Below are 19,118 nucleotides of genomic sequence, written 5' to 3'. Positions count from 1 at the left end.
GGAGCTGGGTGGCATCAAACACTTCACTAATGAACCAAGGGTATGGATATGAGAAAAAGTATGAAGCTCTGAAACTGTTCTTAAAGGTTGGAGAACCGCCTAAACATTACCTTAAAAAGTGTGAAATAAATTAAAGGAATTGACACTTTACAAAAAAGGTTAATATATGCAGTTCTTGAGAACAAACCTTGTTATTGTTAGTTTCAGAAAGTTTATTCATTCCTCAAAATTTTCTCTTTTTCTTTTAATTTGAGTATCTTTTAATAAGAAATTCAAAGAACAACACCACCAACATTAATTACATCCAAAATTTAAATAATTAAGTACCAGTCCACCTTAGAATCATGCAAAGGGTGATATACTGAGGTTTTCAGAATCTGTTGAAAACTTACTTGGTGATGGGTATTAATGATATAAGTCATCAGAAAAAAAAATTTGGACATAAATAAATGGTTGCTATGGAAACTGAAATCTAACATTTCCTACCAAATGAGTCTAAAAATCAACAAACCAAGGCTAAAATTGACATATTTTATTAATCAATTTAGTATATATATATGTAATTATTAGAACTCAGATTGTATTTATATATTAACAATAATACAAGATGTATAAAAAAAAATCGATTACATCAATTTTATTTTTTTTCATCACCAATCTATAAGAGGTCTAAAATAAGCCCTTTTTTCAAGTTTTGACTAATTTTTAAATCTTCATAGCAACAATTACCAGCAAGTTATTTAATATTGACCTTATTTTTAAGAAAATATAAGGTTAATATATAACTAAACTTATCTTAAAACACTTGGACTCCTATTTATTTCTGATTGCTAAGCAACCAAAGTTTCATATTTTTTAGGTAGAAAAGGTGCAATTAATTACATGTATTGTTGAAAAATGAATAACACTTTGCAGATATATGCATCAAAATTGAAGCAATCATTTTTTTCAAACATTTTATTGTTAAAAAATATACATAAACTAATTTAAATTGAAAACAAATGAAACAAGAGTGCACATGCTGAAATGTCTCGCCTTCTTTACTAATCATTGATATTATGTTGATAGTCCTAAGTATAAAGCTTTATTAAAAACTGTCACATAAACTTAACATTAACCAAGATAACTAAACAAAGACCAATGAACCATGAAAATGAGGTCAAGGTCAGATGAACCATGCCAGGCAGACATGTACAGCTAACAATGCTTCCATACAACAAATATAGTTGACCTATTACTTATAGTTTAAGAAAAATAGACCAAAACACAAAAACTTAACACTGAGCAATGAACCGTGAAAATGAGGTCAAGGTCAAATAAAACCTGCGGGACTGACATATAGATCATAAAATATTTCCATACACCAAATATAGTTGACCTATGGCATATAGTATTAGATAAAAAGACCAAAACTCAAAAACTTAACTTTGACCACTCAACCATGAAAATGAGGTCAAGGTCAGATGACATCTGCCTGCTAGACATGTACACCTTACAATCATTCCATACAACAAATAGAGTAGATCTATTGCATAAAGTATGAGAAAAACAGACCAAAACACAAAAACTTAACTATAACCACTGAACCATGAAAATGAGGTCAAGGTCAGATGACACCTGCCAGTTGGACATGTACACCTTACAGTCCTTCCATACACCGAATATACTAGACCTATTGCTTACAGTATCTGAGATATGGACTTGACCACCAAAACTTAACCTTGTTCACTGATCCATGAAATGAGGTCGAGGTCAAGTGAAAACTGTCTGACGGGCATGAGGACCTTGCAAGGTACGCACATACCAAATATAATTATCCTATTACTTATAATAAGAGAGAATTCAACATTACAAAAAATCTGAACTTTTTTTTTAAGTGGTCACTGAACCATGAAAATGAGGTCAAGGACATTTGACGTGTGACTGACGGAAACTTCGTAACATGAGGCATCTATATACAAAGTATGAAGTATCCAGGTCTTCCACCCTCTAAAATATAAAGCTTTTAAAAAGTTGGCTAACGCCGCCGCCGTAGCCGGATCACTATCCCTATGTCGAGCTTTCTGCAACAAAAGTTGCAGGCTCGACAAAAATAACAACAAATCCACCTACAATGTATGAATTTCCTTGAATTTGCATCTTTTCCAATTGATTTAATCATAGAGTTTCAAAAATGCTTGAAAAACAATACACTAATACCACTTATGAATAAAGTTGTAAAAAAAATTATAACAAAAACAATATCATGCTGAAATTAATTGGAATTTAACATATTTTCCCAAATGATGTCTGTCAGTACCTAAAATCATAATTTTGCAAAATTTCAAAAAATGCTTTTTACAATGTTTATAGAGCTATATATAGAATGTATCATTCAACAATTTAAAAAATTATATAAAATCCTGATTATCTGTACAAATTTCTCGCCAAAATTAATATTTCCTTAAAAAATTCTGTAATTTTGTGAAAAATAAAAATGATTCGTTACCATGGAGACAAAAAATGAAGTTTGACCAACAGCATTAAACATACAAATTTTCAATGTATTGTTTAAATAATTGAAATAAAATATGTAAAATTAATTGCAGCAAAATTATAGTTTTTAATGGAATCATTGAAAATAGTTGTCATCGATGGAAGCAAACAAATAACCCCAACTCTGCAGAATTAAAAAAAATACTTGTAGATATTTTTTTACAGTATGATGATATATGTTTTACTAACAATTCCAAAACAATAGTCCTTGGAAGAAAAGTTTGTATTTTATAAATTCAACTATAAAAATTATCCAATAGATTTAGCCAAAAATTTACATTCAAAAACAACATTTGATAAGATGTATCTTTTACAGGTCAAATATCTGATTTTTTTTTTTAGTAACATAAGTCTAAATAACTTGGTTCCATAATAATGGCTGATATTTTCTTATATCTGGTTATCATGACAACATAAATTCTTAGTGAGAACAGTCAACATCTAGCCAGTTAATGCTGTTTTCAATTTAACATCACAATAATAAGTTCTAGATTTGCAGGAGATGATCAAAGTAAGTAACTAGAGGCTCTAAAGAGCCTGTGTTGATCACCTTGGTCTATGTGAATATTACACAAAGGAAGCAGATGGATTCATGACAAAATTGTGTTTTGGTGATGGTGATGTGTTTGTACCTCTTATTTTACTGAACATTCTTGCTGCTTACAATTATCTCTATCTATAATGAACTTGGCTCAGTAGTTTCAGTGGAAAATGTTAGTAAAAATTTACAAATTTTATGAAAATTGTTAAAAATTGACTATAAAGGACAATAACTCCTTAGGGGGTCAACTGACCATTTTGGTCATGTTGGCTTCATTTTTGGTCTTACTTTGCTGTACATTATTAATGTTTACAGATTATCTCTATTTATAAAAATATTCAAGATAATAACAAAAACAGCAAAATTTCCTTAAAATGACCAATTCAGGGGCAGTAACCCAACAACAGGTTGTCCGATTCATCTGAAAATTTCAGGGCAGACAGATTTTGACCTGAGTAACAATTTTACGGTCAGATTTGCTCTTAATGCTTTGGTATTTCAGTTATAAGCCAAAAACTGCATTTAACCCCTATGTTCTATTTTTAGCTATGGCGGCCATCTTGGTTGGTTGGCCGGGTCACGGGACACATTTTTTAAACTAGATACCCCAAAGATGATTGTGGCCAAGTTTGGATTAATTTGGCCCAGTAGTTTCAGAGGAGAAGATTTTTGTAAAAGTTAACAGACGACGCCGGACAGCGATGACAACGACGACAATGGACAACGGACGCAAATTGATGAGAAAATGAACACTGCTGCTTTTTGGATTGATTATTATCTTTTCATTCACTCATTTATTTTGATAAAATGATTATCTAAGGTAATGTTTATTATTACATTGTATTCATAATCAGTTTTTGGAAAAGATTTATGACCATTAAGAAAATAATAATTATATGATATAACATTAGCCAAAACTTGCTGATTATGTGATTACTGTGTACCCTCATAGAGGCCCTACATAATAACAGATTAAATTTAAAAGCACTTCTTATAGCCTTGAAACTATGCAAAATAATTTAAAATATGGCCAAATGTCTTGTCAAGAGGAGTTTGATGGAAAAATTATATATATGACCTACAGGTTACAGTTCTGTAAATATAGACAATGTTATTTCCCATGGAAACTCTTTAATATGCCACTTTTACTATGAAGTTTTGTAAAAAATTATATCCCAGACTGGAAAGTTGATATGTACTACTATTTTATTCAAAGGTAAAAACATAGGGCTATGTGGCATATTTTCAACATTTATATGCCTCTAACTTCTAAGAGCTTAAACATATACTAAAATTCTGCTCTACCCCTCAGAATTCAAATTAGAAGCTATGCATGTGTGTACTTGTACAATTGTATAAGTTTGTAGGCAAATATGGGAATATCATCTTTATTGCCTTCAACAATGCACAAAACCCATATCATATAATCTGCTACAAATGCTCCCACCTTGAAAATATGAAACAATTCAATTGAGAAATTTAACAGCCTTTTTTATAACAAAACTATTTATGAAAAATAATATGACACACATGAACCAATGACAACCACTGAACTACTGAACTACAGACTCCTGAAATTGGACAAGCACATAAAAAAGAATGTGGGGGTTAAATATGCTAAAAGTGCCAACCCTCCCCTAACCTGGACAGTGGTGTAACATACCGGCTCTCTTCTCACTGTTTCAACAATTTTGAAGCCTGTGGTGTTCTCTTCCATATTAATCCATTAGTAAATCATGCATCATTCTTATCCAACCATAACTAAAATGTCAGCACTTAATGTCCAATCCACACTTTTGTATTAGTTTATCATTGCAATACTTATGGAAATAAACTCTCCAAATACTAGATATCAAGTTCTCTAGCAATTTACTATTGTAAATGAATTTGTCACCTTACAGTATAGGGACTTAACAAATAATTAATGTTCCGTGTAATTGAACTTACCAAGAACAATACAAATTTATCTATTTCACGAACCATTTCCCTTATCTGTTCATACCCATTCTAGTCTTTAATTAAAAAACATTCAAAATATCAACTATTAATTATTATTCAATAAAATAAGGATAATATAAGTGATAAGGTAAAGTAATTAACAATCCATTTGCACTGAAGTTTAATTAACTGATACTATATCAAGATATAGCTGTGGAATTTAAATGCTGTTCAGAAAATAATGTGTCAGAACGGTTGTTTAGTGCAGGTTTACTGTGTTTAATTTTAAGTTTAAAATATTTTAAAACAAACCTTATATATACAAATTATAGTACAAGGGAGATAACCTAGTTAGATATTATGCTTTGGAATAATATTGAGAGATCAAATAGAGTTGCTTCCCTTACAACAAAAAAAATAGCTGCTGCAATATATTTTCTGACCTTAAACAAGATTTATGAATATTCTACTTCTGGTAAGGTTTATAAATCATCTTCCTTAACAACACACTACAAATCACCTTAATACATATGTAATAAAGCAGACATTTGAATATTATTTATTACATTTATTTCATGGAAAGCAAAACTTGGCAATATATTCTCTACAGGTCCTAGACAGTTAAAGACTGCATGATTTAAATATTGAATTAAAGTTAATTGAAATTCAAACTCCTGTTTAGTATTTCGGTTCACTGTTTCAAATTGTAAAGTTAATTTAATGGTTTACTAGAAAATAAGCATATGTTGTACAATTCTTGTTATCACTTTTTGAGAACAGTTTGGATTTAAAAACTTTATATTTCGAGAATTATGTTAATAGCTTTAAAACAATTTCTAAAAAATTGTCTATTGTTATTAAGCTGCTGTCCATGTTTCCACCACTGTAATTTGGATTCTATACTGTAAAATTAACAATTTTTTCTTCATTGTGTTCAAAATGTTTGCAAATTTAGCATTTCAGAGGTAACTTTAAAACTTATCAATAAAACTAATCAGTTTGATATATAAGGAGCACTTGCTAAGGTATCTAATGTAGTTGAAGAAACATTTCAGCTTGTTCTCAGGAGCACTTCATAGAGAATCAAATTAACTTAAAGAAAGACTTCTGTTTGTTCAAAGGAGTACTTGATAGAGAATCTAATTTAGATGGGAAAACATTTTAGTTTGGTCTAAGAAACAGTTGATATAATAAGTATCCAATCTTGTTGTTGAACCTGTCTTAGATTTCAAAGGAGCAGAGTCAGTAACACCAAGAAACAGCCCTATAGTGGTGTATTTTTGTCTAATTCAATTGTTGAGTAAATATTATTTTTAAAAGAATAATACTTATAATTGTATATCTGCTTCATAATTGTCCCAGTTACTGTAAATCAACTTATTTTCGCAAGCGATTTATTTTCGCAAAGAGAAAAATAACGGGAATATAAATCGTAGCGAATAAGTAAATCGTTATTATCTATACATCAAGTAAATAAGAAAATCAAGAATTTTAAAAGGCACCAAAATGGACTAGAATTGGTAAAATGCGAAATAAAGTATCCGCGAAAATAAGTTGGTTTACAGAATGAATTTCAGATTTAAAAGGACCAAAGTTATGGGTGAAGGAACCTTCTCCTTTCATCTAAATTCTTTAAAAAATGCATATTTTTTTCATAACTTTCTGTAAATAAAGATATTTTCAAAAAAGCAAATCTATGAATCCTTTAAAATCTACACCAAGAATTTGATTAACAGTGCATACAATCATCCAATGCTCTCAATTGATTAAATTAATCTAAAGAAAGGTCATTTCTGAATAACCAACAAATAAACTCCCATAAATGTCTTCAAATTTGCATAATGGAAAAAAATTAATCATAAGATATCTCTCATCTGTATATTAAGAAGTGATTAGAATAAAAAAATGTCTGTTTAATTAGGTTCTAATTTGAGTGCAGTGTGTTTGTCAACAATATCTTTTTTTCTTTGAGTTGTCCAAATTTGTTTGACATAATGTTTATGGTTTCCCCTTTGATATCTTTTAATTTTTTTCCTAATAATTATATGCAAGATCTGAAGATAACCTATTGCATTACAACTTTCCCCTTTCCTCCTTGCAGTGATAACCATTCACTCTTATTATATATTTTCGGTGACAATAAAAAATTTTCTATACTTCATTCCAATCTCCCATAACCTACTTTTAAAACTGTTTTTGTCATGAAGGAGTGAAATATTTGCCACTGGGCATTAAACAAACAGCAGTAAAACGTTAGTTTCTCTCTTTATCTCTTAAAATTTTCAAGATAATAGGCAAAAACACACAAAAAATGGTAAAATTATCTTTCATGGGCAATTATACTCCTAAAAGGAATTACAATTTTGATTGAAATATACAGAATGTAGATCTTGACTTTCTGAACATTTTTGCCTTGTCTGATTTTATGAAGATAACATGGTAATCAGAATTTAAAATTATAGCTCATCATGATTGGTGGATATGTGCAGCCTTACTTTTTATTACTAGTTCACTCTGCACTAATATAATTTCTATAGCTCAGGGGCGGATCCAGCCATTTTAAAAAGGGGGGTTCCCAACCCAGGACAAAAAAGGGGGGGGGTTTCCAAGTATATGTCCCCATTCAAATGCATTGATTGTCCAAAAAAAGGGGGTTCCAACCCCCCGAACCCTCCCCTGGATTTGCCACTGTAGCTCTAGCTGAATAAAATAAACTGACAAGTATTTTCAGTGCAGAATTTATTGGAAAGGGAGATAAGTACAAATTGTGTGAAGAAAAGCAATGGGAACCTATATTTTATGGACTAAGGCACTGTCCTAATAATTTTTCTTTCATTCTAGCAAGATTTCTTTACAAAAACAGCTTTCTAAAGTCTTTATCTCGTACAAGGCTACTATTGTCGCATGTGGGGATTTTGAATGTATTTTTCAAACTAAAACCAGGATAATGATACAATTTTTTGTAAATGAGTACTCATAGTTATTTGTGTTAAATCTATGTTGGATTCTGAGATTCCTTCTGATTAGTTATAACAACCTCTATAAAGTGTGTTCTCCCAACACAACACTCTGATTAAAGCAAAAAATGTTTGAAGTCATTCAAGTGGTCTGTACTGTAAACTTTTATTTGGTTATTTAAATCTCAAATAAAAATATATTAACCAATTAAAGTCTTTGTTAACTGTATAAAGTCTGTATTAATATACAATGTGTATAAAACAATTAATGGATCTACAAGACAATATTGTTTGTAATTATAGTTATGTGAATGTTTACACTTTTATGGCCGATATCTAGATATTGACTGTTATAATTAAATATTTACCAATTAGTCTTTGAAATATTGTTCTTTTTATTTACTTTTTCTAATAATGAGAATGTTCCATCTCAATGTTTTCTTTTTCTTGTCAATATAGTAATCCACCTTTTTACAAACTCTGACATCAATAAACTTAAAACCTTTTAGATCTGTGCTGAAGGGGAAATTAACTTTACGTGTGAAATGCTCATTTCTATTTGGTTACCTCATGGAAACCAGCAATTATGACGAACTTTTGTAAACGATTATACAATTGTGCATAGATTTTTATTCTGAATAGAAAATTAATCACTTGCTACAAAGATTATCTTTTTGTTTATTTTACCTTTTAATCTGTCAAGCAAATATTATTTTAACGGCAAAAGATAATAAGAATGTCTCCATGGAAATAAATAAATAAATGAAGCCATTAATTAAAAAAAAAATGAAAGTTTTATACCATATTTATTAAATGTAACAAAATGAAATAAACAAACAAATCAAATTCTTGTAATTTCCCATTTAAAAAATAGGGTGTTAAATTTCGTCTCATATTTCTTTAAGGTACTATTTCCTAATTTTCCTCATTGAAATATTAAGTATTTAAAATAATTAAAATACATTTTTAATCAATAAAGTCAATAAATTTATAAAATATTGCGCAAAATTTTATACATTTTCAATATTTCATGGTGATATTCAACATCAATGACTTTGTTTCCATTGATTTTTCAAAACTACACCAGAAATTTAATAGCAGTTGAATATTCCAATCGATAAATGTCAAGAGTTAGCATTTTAAAAATGCATTAATATTATACATATAAAACATCAGGTTTAAAAAGCTACCTTTTTCAAGACTCATATTGCTTTTATGTAACAACTTTGGCATTTATCCTTTCATGTTTTTTTATTAAAATTTATGATGTTGATAACCTCACTATGCAAATACATGTACATTACAAAATATACCAGTTACATTTAGATGAATTTATTGAAGCCTTTGTCAGAAACATCTCTCCTGACTGAGGTTTCAGCTCTAAATTCAGGGTATAACAAAATATGTTAGGTTTCCAAATATAATAAGAACAGACAAATCAATAAATCACAGAAATCCATCTTTTTTTAATCGTTGATATTTTTTACTTACCACATCATCAAGTGTCACCTCATCGGGATCTGAAAGAAAAGAAAAAAATCATTATTAAAAAGGTCTTTGGTGAAGTATAACTAAAGCCATGTTTGGGCCAAATAAAAATGTATGTGTGTTCACTGTACCTCTACCTATACTAATTTAATCACCTACCATAAAGTTTATTTTGCCATTTTTTATTAAGCACTACATTTTAAGTTACAACGTTTTTCCCATAAACTAAATGTAAAAAAAATATTAGAAATATAAACAAAAAATTCCTACCTACCACATATTTTTCTCAGCATGTAACAGTTGACACACATACATTCTTAGGTGGTTTTTTTTTAGAAAACTTTATTTTCCTGTTTGGATATAAGTACCAGGCATATTCATTAATATATATTTTTTGTTGTTAACAATTTGCATGATTTGTCTTAATATTCTAATTTCTTTCTTGAAATGTTTCACTTTTGAAATACTTGCACTACATTCTTCTACTGTGAGTGACTTTATTATTGTCAAGGCAAATGGAATTAATCCACAAATGCTATAATTATGCCACTAGAATGCTATTTTCTAATAATGTGATTTACAACTATCAGTAGTTGCTTGCACCAAGATCAATTTGTTAGATTAGATTATCCCAAAATAGCAATAGTCTAATAGAATATCAATTATGCATTCAGCTTCATTGCTGGATTCACTTTACAATTTTTACCTAAAAAGTTACCACTTACCAGTGTAAACAAGGTCCACAGTTTGAAAAGGGGTTGTAATATTCACAAATTTATTAAATTGTCCTAAATGCAATGGAATCAAATCTAATAATTGTGCCAAAAGCTGGTCAACTGATTAACTGTTACTTCTCTATCTTTGAACATGTATGATAATCAATACCTGCAGGGCAGCAGGAGCATGAGAAAAATTATCAGAGTCATTTCCTGATATTTTTTGAAATCTTACCCCAATGTCAAAGGCAAAGGTAGGTCAACAGAACTTTATGATGCTAATGCAAAATTCATCTCGGGATAAGAAAAAGGTCAAAGGTCAAAAGGTATGGTATACTTTAGCGCTCTGTCTACCCTGATCTTAGAGTCTTGATGTGTCACTTGAAATGAAAATTTACACATCAAATCTGGAAACCTTTTGAGTAATTAATGACTTCTGTCCATACTTTAAGGGTAAACCGGAAACTTCAATTCTAAGTGATGGAATCTAGCGGAGAGAAAAATATCCGGATAGACTAAACCAGAAACTGTTTGTTGTTTGTCTGACAGTAAAACGTCCAGTGGCAAATATCAGTATTTTCATAATCGGGCTAAGAGCATTTATTTTTATATCAGGTATAGGTTTTGTAAAGTGGGTCGACCAGAATGAAACAAGCAACATTTCATTTAGGATAATTGAAAAGGAAAGGATTTTAAAAAGAGAAAGAAACTAATAGGTAATTTTAAAAACTCAGTCCCAAACCATTTTGGCCTATGATAAAGTAAGTACTTCTCAAAGAGTTGAAAAGATTCCACGAGCTGAGAGCATACTACTCTCTCTCTCATTAAGAGGTACTAAGTTCGAATGGCCCACGGTAAGCGCTTCGTGCTCTTTCTACGGCAATCCTAGTATAGAACTAGCTGACGCGGATTTAATTCAGCGGCTTCTTATAAAATACGTCTTGGGTCTCTGGTGAGAGTTGTCTCGTGGACAATCAAACACCATCCTGTTTTTTTTTTTATTGATTACTATCTGTATATAGTGGTTCTTTTATTTAAACTTTATTTGAACATGAAATGAATTACATTTTCAATGCAGTTCGTGTTGCCTTTTCCGTTATTAAATGGCTGAAATTAGATGTTCCCTTAGAATGCATTGGTAGTTCTTAATCAGTGGGTACTTATTCTGGTACACGTTTACAATATGACAATTATGAATAACCTTTTATACACTGATTTTCAATTAAGATTGTTCCTGTTACAATTAAGACATTTACTAAAGCAAATGGACGTAACACGCAAATTATAGACGAAGAAGCCGTAGAACTTGTATTGTTCATATGACTTAATCATGCAATCAACTGTCATGATATTGATCATGGAAGACTTGAAATCAAATTAAAATATACCAAGGTTTGATCTGGGGAAAGATTGGTAAATACGAAATATGGGAGAAAGGAACAGAATTATCAGTCAAAGTGTATACAGTGTGCCACTTGCTTCTACACGTGTTCTCCTCAAAACAAAACGTAGAGCTATCCTACTCCTAACATCCTTGCACACCAAAATCATTTCATTTTCAATGTTTGATCATAGAAACGAAGAACACTTTGAAAACTGTTACATGGAAAGAACTTTTTTTGTTATTAATTGTATTCAGCATGGAATACAGATTTTATAGATAATTTAAAAACTTCCTTCTAGCAATGGTTTCACATTTACCATTTTTTGGAACCTGGAAACAATTGTTTTCTCTATGTCAACCAAAAATTGTACTTTATAAATTCGTCTTGCATTGAATCTTCTTACGTTTCGTTTAAATTTGATTCGATTTCTTCAAATTATAATTGCTAGACAAAGGCGCTCGTACCTAACAAAATCCACGAAAACCTAAAAATAACTCACATTCTAATCATAAAACTGTTTACAATAATGCAACTAGCATCGGAATTCTCCTATATGCCTACCATATGCCTATTTCTATTTCTGCGAAAGTTTTCAAAGTTCTTGTTTGATGACATCTTCCATACTCATATGCCGGTGGAAAGTCATCAATACATAAAATTTAACTCTCCTCCAGTTCTTTGGTATGTTAGTCCGTTTGCCTAATCTTATGATTCCGTGGTGCATTTGATGTTATGTTAACAAAAATACATGGGCTTACCGTACGAATGAAATAACCACAATTATACTGTAAACATTGAGCTTCGTCGCCTATAACTGTATAAGATTATTGCTATAGATTAGTGTGTCTCTTTTGCTCCGGTCGTGTACCATTGGACTAACAATCGAAATAGTATCATTTGTTTTGGGCTGTCTACTCAGAAAGTACTGTCTTACCTGTTAAAGATTCAATATCAAGATGTTTCTCAAACTGCTTGTCCCAAGGCATCCCGACGATAGTTATCAGGTTAAGGATAAGCCAAAGAAAGGCTATGCTTCCCGTCGCAATTAAAACTTTAATCCTTACACATTTAATAATGTCTGATCTCGAAATACAGAAAGATTAAGGTCAAATATTGTTTTTGTCCAGGACAACAATCGGTCAACACGATAAATCTATTTGCTATTGACGTATACATGTTTTTGTGATATGCAATTCAATGGATTTGAACAGAAAGGCTATAGTTGACTCGAACATTTTCGCCTTTTCTTCTTTTCTTTTTCTTTTGCTTCTTTGACAAATTGGGAGCAAATAAAAAGGGCATCTGTGTGACGGAAAACTTAGTAACGCTGGGCGAAAACCATATTTGGAAATTAAAATGTATACATTTCTATGTTGTGATGTTATACTATTGTTTCATGTTAGGGTGAAGGTTGGTACCTATGAAAACGTTTAAACCCGCTGCACCTGTTTGCTCCTGTCCTAAGTCAGGAACCTTATGCTCAGTGGTTGTCGTTTGTTGATGTGGTTCATGAACGTGTCTCGTTTTATATAGATTAGGCCGTTGGTTTTCCCGTTTGAATGGTTTTATACTAGTCATTTGTTGGGGCCCTTTATAACTTGCTGTTCGGTGTGAGCCAATTCTCCGTGTTGAAGACCGTATAATGGTTTACCTTTACACATTATGATTTGAATGATCTTGAAGGATGGAGAGTTGTCTCATTGGCACTCATACCACTGTGGCACACCTTCTTATATCTATGTCTATAGCACGGCTTTCAATTCATGCCGTTTAAGAAAGATTTGAATGAGAACGCGTTTTGTCCCCGTTCCCTGAATCCCGTTAGGTTTGAACCGGATAACGCACATTATGATAGCTGGTAAATATACGGTAGTCCTCCTTTAATGTTCCTTAATATGTCTTTTCTTAATTGATAAACTGTACGGCTATCTTTTGAAATAGTATCAAGAAATGATGACGAATGAAATGAGACTCGATGTTTGGTGGTGTTGTTTTTTTTTTTTTAATTAGAGTGGCTTAATGATGTTTTCTTGATTTCGAGATATGAGATATTTCTTGATAAGATACTTGTTATTTTAAACGTTTTGAATATGTTACAACCCTTCAAACATAATGCAATTGATGGTGTCAATTCATAGTTAATACAAGTTCTCACAAGAATTTCATTTATCTTTAGTTTGTATACATTATAGAACACGCATAATAAACAACATTTAATACCGATGTTGTAAGTCGACAAAAAACATGCAACCATGATTTGTAATGAATATTTATTTTGATTACTCAAGTTATTGTAGCCAGCTTAAAGTCCTCATATTCATCATAAAACGGTTTAACAAACTTGTGAAGTATATTTAAACTTCCATTCAACATTTTAAATTAAACTTTAGTTCATAAAAGAAATCATGATAATACACACCAGATAATGCATATAAACTTGTACAGAAAGAGTATATATAAAACTTTAACAATTATATACCCCATACAAAGCATAGTAATTTAAGAATTTCTTAGATGACATCGCATTTGCTGTTCATATTTATATGCAGCTATTTTCTTCATTGAATTCGTATAAACCCCATCCTTATACAATAATACCGCTTCCGTGAATTAAGCAACTCAAGTATTTGACAGTACAGAAAGTAAGCATACCAGGAAAGCTGTATTTGATTGATTGATTTATTCATATTTCAAACAGCAATCTATTTGGTTGGCTTCCAATCATACAATAGTAGAAATAAACCATAAGAAACAACCCAGTATATTCATCCCGCCTTAGTCAGATATCTGTTGATTAAAAATTGCAGGGGTGATTACAGACCGAATAAATCGTTTGCTTTATCGAAAAAGCGCAAGCTTTTTTTTATATAATGTTTCATTTTACACTTTTGGTAGATGTGGTATGATTGCTAATGAAACAACCGTCTCCACCAGAGACCAAGTAACGTTGAAAGTAACATATATATATGCTACAGTCAACGTACGGCCTTCAACAATGAACTAAATTCATTCTGCATAGTAAGTTATTTCCAGTAAGAGTTATATATATTTTCCATTCAATCTCTAAAACGTCCTCTTGGATAGCAGTTTTGAACATACTTTTAAAAATGTCCATGTTCTTGTATCTTTTCCTTTAAAAATGTCTACGCGATATGCATATTTCATATAAATACATTACTCATTAATTTCAAAGTATTTTCACTTTTCTAAACATTCAACTATAATGTTGACCTAATGATGAGATATGTCATCTTGATTTCAAAATTACATTTTTAGACAATATGAAAATTTTCAAAAAGATTTTGTTTTTGGTTCATATTTAAAATACATTGTTGTATAAAAAAAAATGTCATAAAAAGGAAACATCTACCTACCCAATTTAGCATACACCACGACAGACGGCATAATGAGATTGTACTGTCTCCCTTTTTATCACATGCATATCTTTACATCCTTTAACAGTTAGCAATGACTTTTTAAGTAACTACTTCCATATGTAGGGTTAAACAAATACTCAATATCTTAAGATGTCACTTCGGTCGAGGAAGATATGACTTCACAAAATACCTGTAACGTATATCCAAGCAACTTCGATTTCATAGTATCTTATATCATTGAAAAATTGAATAAGGTGAATTTTGGCTTTTGATCGGAGTCGATACCTTTACACAGGTTAGCAGCATACCTGGGAACTACTATAGCAACAACCCATTGATCTCTTTACCAAATTATCTGATCATATGTTCGCAAATTTGAATAGTTTAATTGATACGGTTATCTAAACAAGACATTTAGTAATCTACAATATCACAAATATAGAATTATTGAGTGCAAATTAATTATCAAATAGTGAAAAGAACTTGAATACGAATACTATATGGATAACTTTGAATTTAAATTTTGATTTTTAATATTTCAATAATAAATTATATTTGAACCAAGAAATTATGAAGGGTCATAAGGAATACTGATCGATGATATTGATTCGTCAAGACAAAATTGCTTAGGTGTTAACGTGTTGACGTTAGATTTTTGTGATAACTGTAACCTTTAAATTTATTGTTTTAAATTCAACACTTATAATTGAATAGTTGAAGAACGAACACACTATATTTAGTTAATATAAATAAACGCTGGATAATTAGACTAGTCACAAATTTTGATATGTAGATACTTTTGAGGGTATCTTTAGATTCCTTAGAATTGTATCATTTTCACGTACGGTGCTGACGACTTGTATGGAACACCGTAGCTGTCTTAATGTGTTAAATCTTATGCCATGATATATACATTATGAGTGCCAATGAGACAATTCTCCATCCAAGTCACAATGTCATATAAGATATCTTATAAAGTATATGAAATATCAAGGATTTGTATAGTAAACTATACAAATCCTTGGAAATATAGTATAAACAATTTTTATATTAGATATCTTATAATTTATAAGTTTATAAGATATCTCATATAGTTTATAAGATATCTTATATAGTTTATGAGATATCTCAAAAAGACAATTATATAAGATATATGATAAACTATATAAGATATCTGATAAACTATATAAGATATCTTATAAACTATTTAAGATATCTTATAAACTATATAAGATATCTTATAAACTATATAAGGTATCTTATAAACTTTAGAAGATATCTTATAAACTTTAGGAGATATCTTATAAACTAAATAAGATATCTCCTATAATATATAAGATATCTTATATAATTTCATTTCTATGAGATATCTTATATATTATATGAAATATCTTATATATTATATTAGATATCTTATATATTATATTAGATATCTTATATATTATATTAGATATCTTATATATTATATAAGATATCTCCTAAAATTTATAAGATATCTTCTAAAGTTTATAAGATATCTTATAAAGTATATGAGATATCTTATAAAAAAAAATTATATAAGATATCTTATATAGTTTATAAGATATCTCATATAGTTTATAAGATATATTATATAGTTTATGAGATATCTCATATAGTTTATAAGATATCTTATATAGTTTATGAGATATCTTATAAAGACAATTATATAAGATATATGATAAATTATATGAGATATCTTATAAACTATATGAGATATCTTATAAACTATATGAGATATCTTATAAACTATATAAGATATCTTATAAAGTTTATGAGATATCTTGAAGTAAGAATAAATAGCAAAACGGCTTGCCATAGATATAAGTCATACTCAACTGAAACAGTAACAATTCAAACAAAACGTCAACTTTAACAGTGCTTATTTGTTTTCAAGGGGGGTCGATAGAACCCCTAGAACCCCCCGGGCTACAGATGTTAACCACATCAAATAACAACAACCACTGAACATCAGGAATGGTACAGCAGGTTAAATGTTTTAATAGGTAAACCTTCAGCCTTTATACCTGAAACAATAGTGTAACATCACAACGTAGAAAGACACACAAAAACATATCAATTGAAATGGCTTAACTCAATCGTAAAACATATTAACATAATTAAGTGAACATATAGTGATTTGATCTACGAAACAATGCAAATACAAAATTAATACTGAAACGATAAGGGTGAGAAGTTAAGACCACCATAACCTTGGACAAAATGCCTCCAAATAAAATATATAATGTACACAGGTGAATGAAAATAATTTTGTTGTAAGGTATACAGTAATAATTTAATTTTGGATGTTATGTGTCTTCTATTTGGCTGACGTTATTTTGTTATGAGCCCATAGACATAATTTAGTCATGTGACCGTGACGTCATCAACGTTTTTTCATGGTTTTCTACGGTTTAAAATGGTATTTAGAATTAAATTCTAAGAAATGACTGTAATATTTTTTCTGTCTATTCGAAATAACATAAAAAAAAATGTGGTGCACACTGTTAAATAACCCGCTACGCGCGTTATTCAGTGTGCACCACATTTTTTTATGTTATTTCTTCATAGACAGAAAAAATATTACAGTCATTCCTTAAAATAAAATACGGAAATATGTTTTACAAAATAAATAATTTGTCAGTGTTCATAGGACGAGAACAGAAGTGGAAATTCAGTCATACCAACACTTATCAAAGCTGGTAAGTATTGAAAATAAAGAGACGAGATATAACACTAAATAGGCCAAGTTAACATTAAATAACAAAAAAATCATTACAAATTATCTCAACAGGTCAAAATGACACGAAAGTACGATTCGAGAGTATTCGCAGTTACAGAAAGCTAAAACCGTTTAACACTGAACACCAAAACAAATTAATGATAAAAAAAAAATCATGCACCAGGAAGTAAAATCAACTAAAACACATCCCAGAGATTTAGTAATTTAAGGTTTATGACCCTTTCTGTTGCCATATGAACAACAAGCGTCATTATTTATTGTCCATTGCATTTATTGAATAGAAAAATAGGATTTTGTGGTAAATAAAACCAAGATTTTAATATTAATACAAAGATTTTTCGTATGAAATTTTAAGCATAGATCACTCACTTGTGTTTCTATGATTTACTAGCGTTTATTGTTTATAGAAAAGTCATAAATAAACCTGATTATTAAAAAAAATTGTGCTGATTCACACAACTTGAGTCGAGCGCACCATATATAAAATTCATATACATGTACTTGTTTTAAGGAAATCATTGCTAGCACTGTATGCAATAATCCTCTATCTATTAAGCACCGAATTGCCAAAATTGAGAGTACGAGGAGGGAAGGCTGTGGATTTTCTTATAAATTCTCATATATTTCGTTTAACATTGAATCAACACAAGGGTACATAATCCTTAACGTCATGGGCAGACTGAATGAAAAAGTCTAATGTGAAATATAGATAGAGTAATCTCGATATAGAAAATGAACGTCACTCAGTAGATGTGTATTTATGACATTTATACATCACAAAAAAACGTTTGAAAAGAATACTTTTTACTAGTTTATTTAATGGATTTGAGCCTCGGTTGTTAAAGTATGTAAAGATTTTGAGACACTATGACCAGAGGCGGATCCAGGGGGTGGTCACCCGGTGCCGGTGACCACCCCCTGGGTTTGCAAAAATGGTGCACCATGTACCAAACAATGAACATTTTGAAAACTAAATTCGTCGATCAAATGAATTTGTCTATCGTAATCACCAGTCATAAAGTTGTCATTACTTACCTTAAGGTTAAATACATGTATCTTGACAGCTATGTTTATACAATGAACATGTAATCAACAATCGCTAATTACTTGGTCGATTTCTTTGATGTTAAGGTGTAAAAATGAAGGTACAGTCCTCAATCTTAGATGTTTTAGCAAGTAATTTATACTTTTTTTACATTACGTTTATCTAAATTTTTAAAGTTTGTATAATAACTTTTCTCGACCAATAATATTTTTTTACTGTGATGCCAAAATTCAAAAATAATTTTAAAGTTTTAAAGTCACATAAATATTCTATATTGAATGAATACCCCCGTTCCATCATCTGTTTGTCTAAAAGTTTCGTTCATTCCAATTTTTTAGTAACTTATACCCTCTTTCCTTCAGGAAACGCCTCAAA

The 19,118-nt window shown here is 30.2% G+C and overlaps 1 protein-coding gene across 5 annotated transcripts in view; it reads right to left on the bottom strand.

Annotated features, from left to right (window-relative positions):
• LOC143056714 (regulator of G-protein signaling 22-like) overlaps positions 1-15,224 on the bottom strand; it is a 44,026-nt gene extending 28,802 nt beyond the window's left edge. For 4 of the 5 annotated variants that reach the window (XM_076229868.1, XM_076229893.1, XM_076229887.1 and 1 more), the window contains exons 1-2: positions 14,935-15,224; positions 9,463-9,491 (exon numbers count right to left, since the gene is read on the bottom strand). In XM_076229868.1, coding sequence (XP_076085983.1) covers positions 9,463-9,491; positions 14,935-14,965 — 60 coding nt within the window. In that variant the 5' untranslated portion in view covers positions 14,966-15,224. Of the gene's footprint in view, positions 1-4,739; positions 4,908-9,462; positions 9,492-14,934 lie in introns of those variants that run through there. The other variant, XM_076229875.1, reaches the window with a different exon arrangement.
• Positions 15,225-19,118: the final 3,894 nt, after the last annotated feature.

This window comes from Mytilus galloprovincialis, chromosome 1, assembly GCF_965363235.1.
Source record: "Mytilus galloprovincialis chromosome 1, xbMytGall1.hap1.1, whole genome shotgun sequence".
In the NCBI taxonomy this organism is placed as follows: Eukaryota; Metazoa; Mollusca; class Bivalvia; order Mytilida; family Mytilidae; genus Mytilus; species Mytilus galloprovincialis.
Note: the sequence above shows the minus strand (reverse complement) of the source record. Positions and strands in the feature narration are given on the sequence as shown.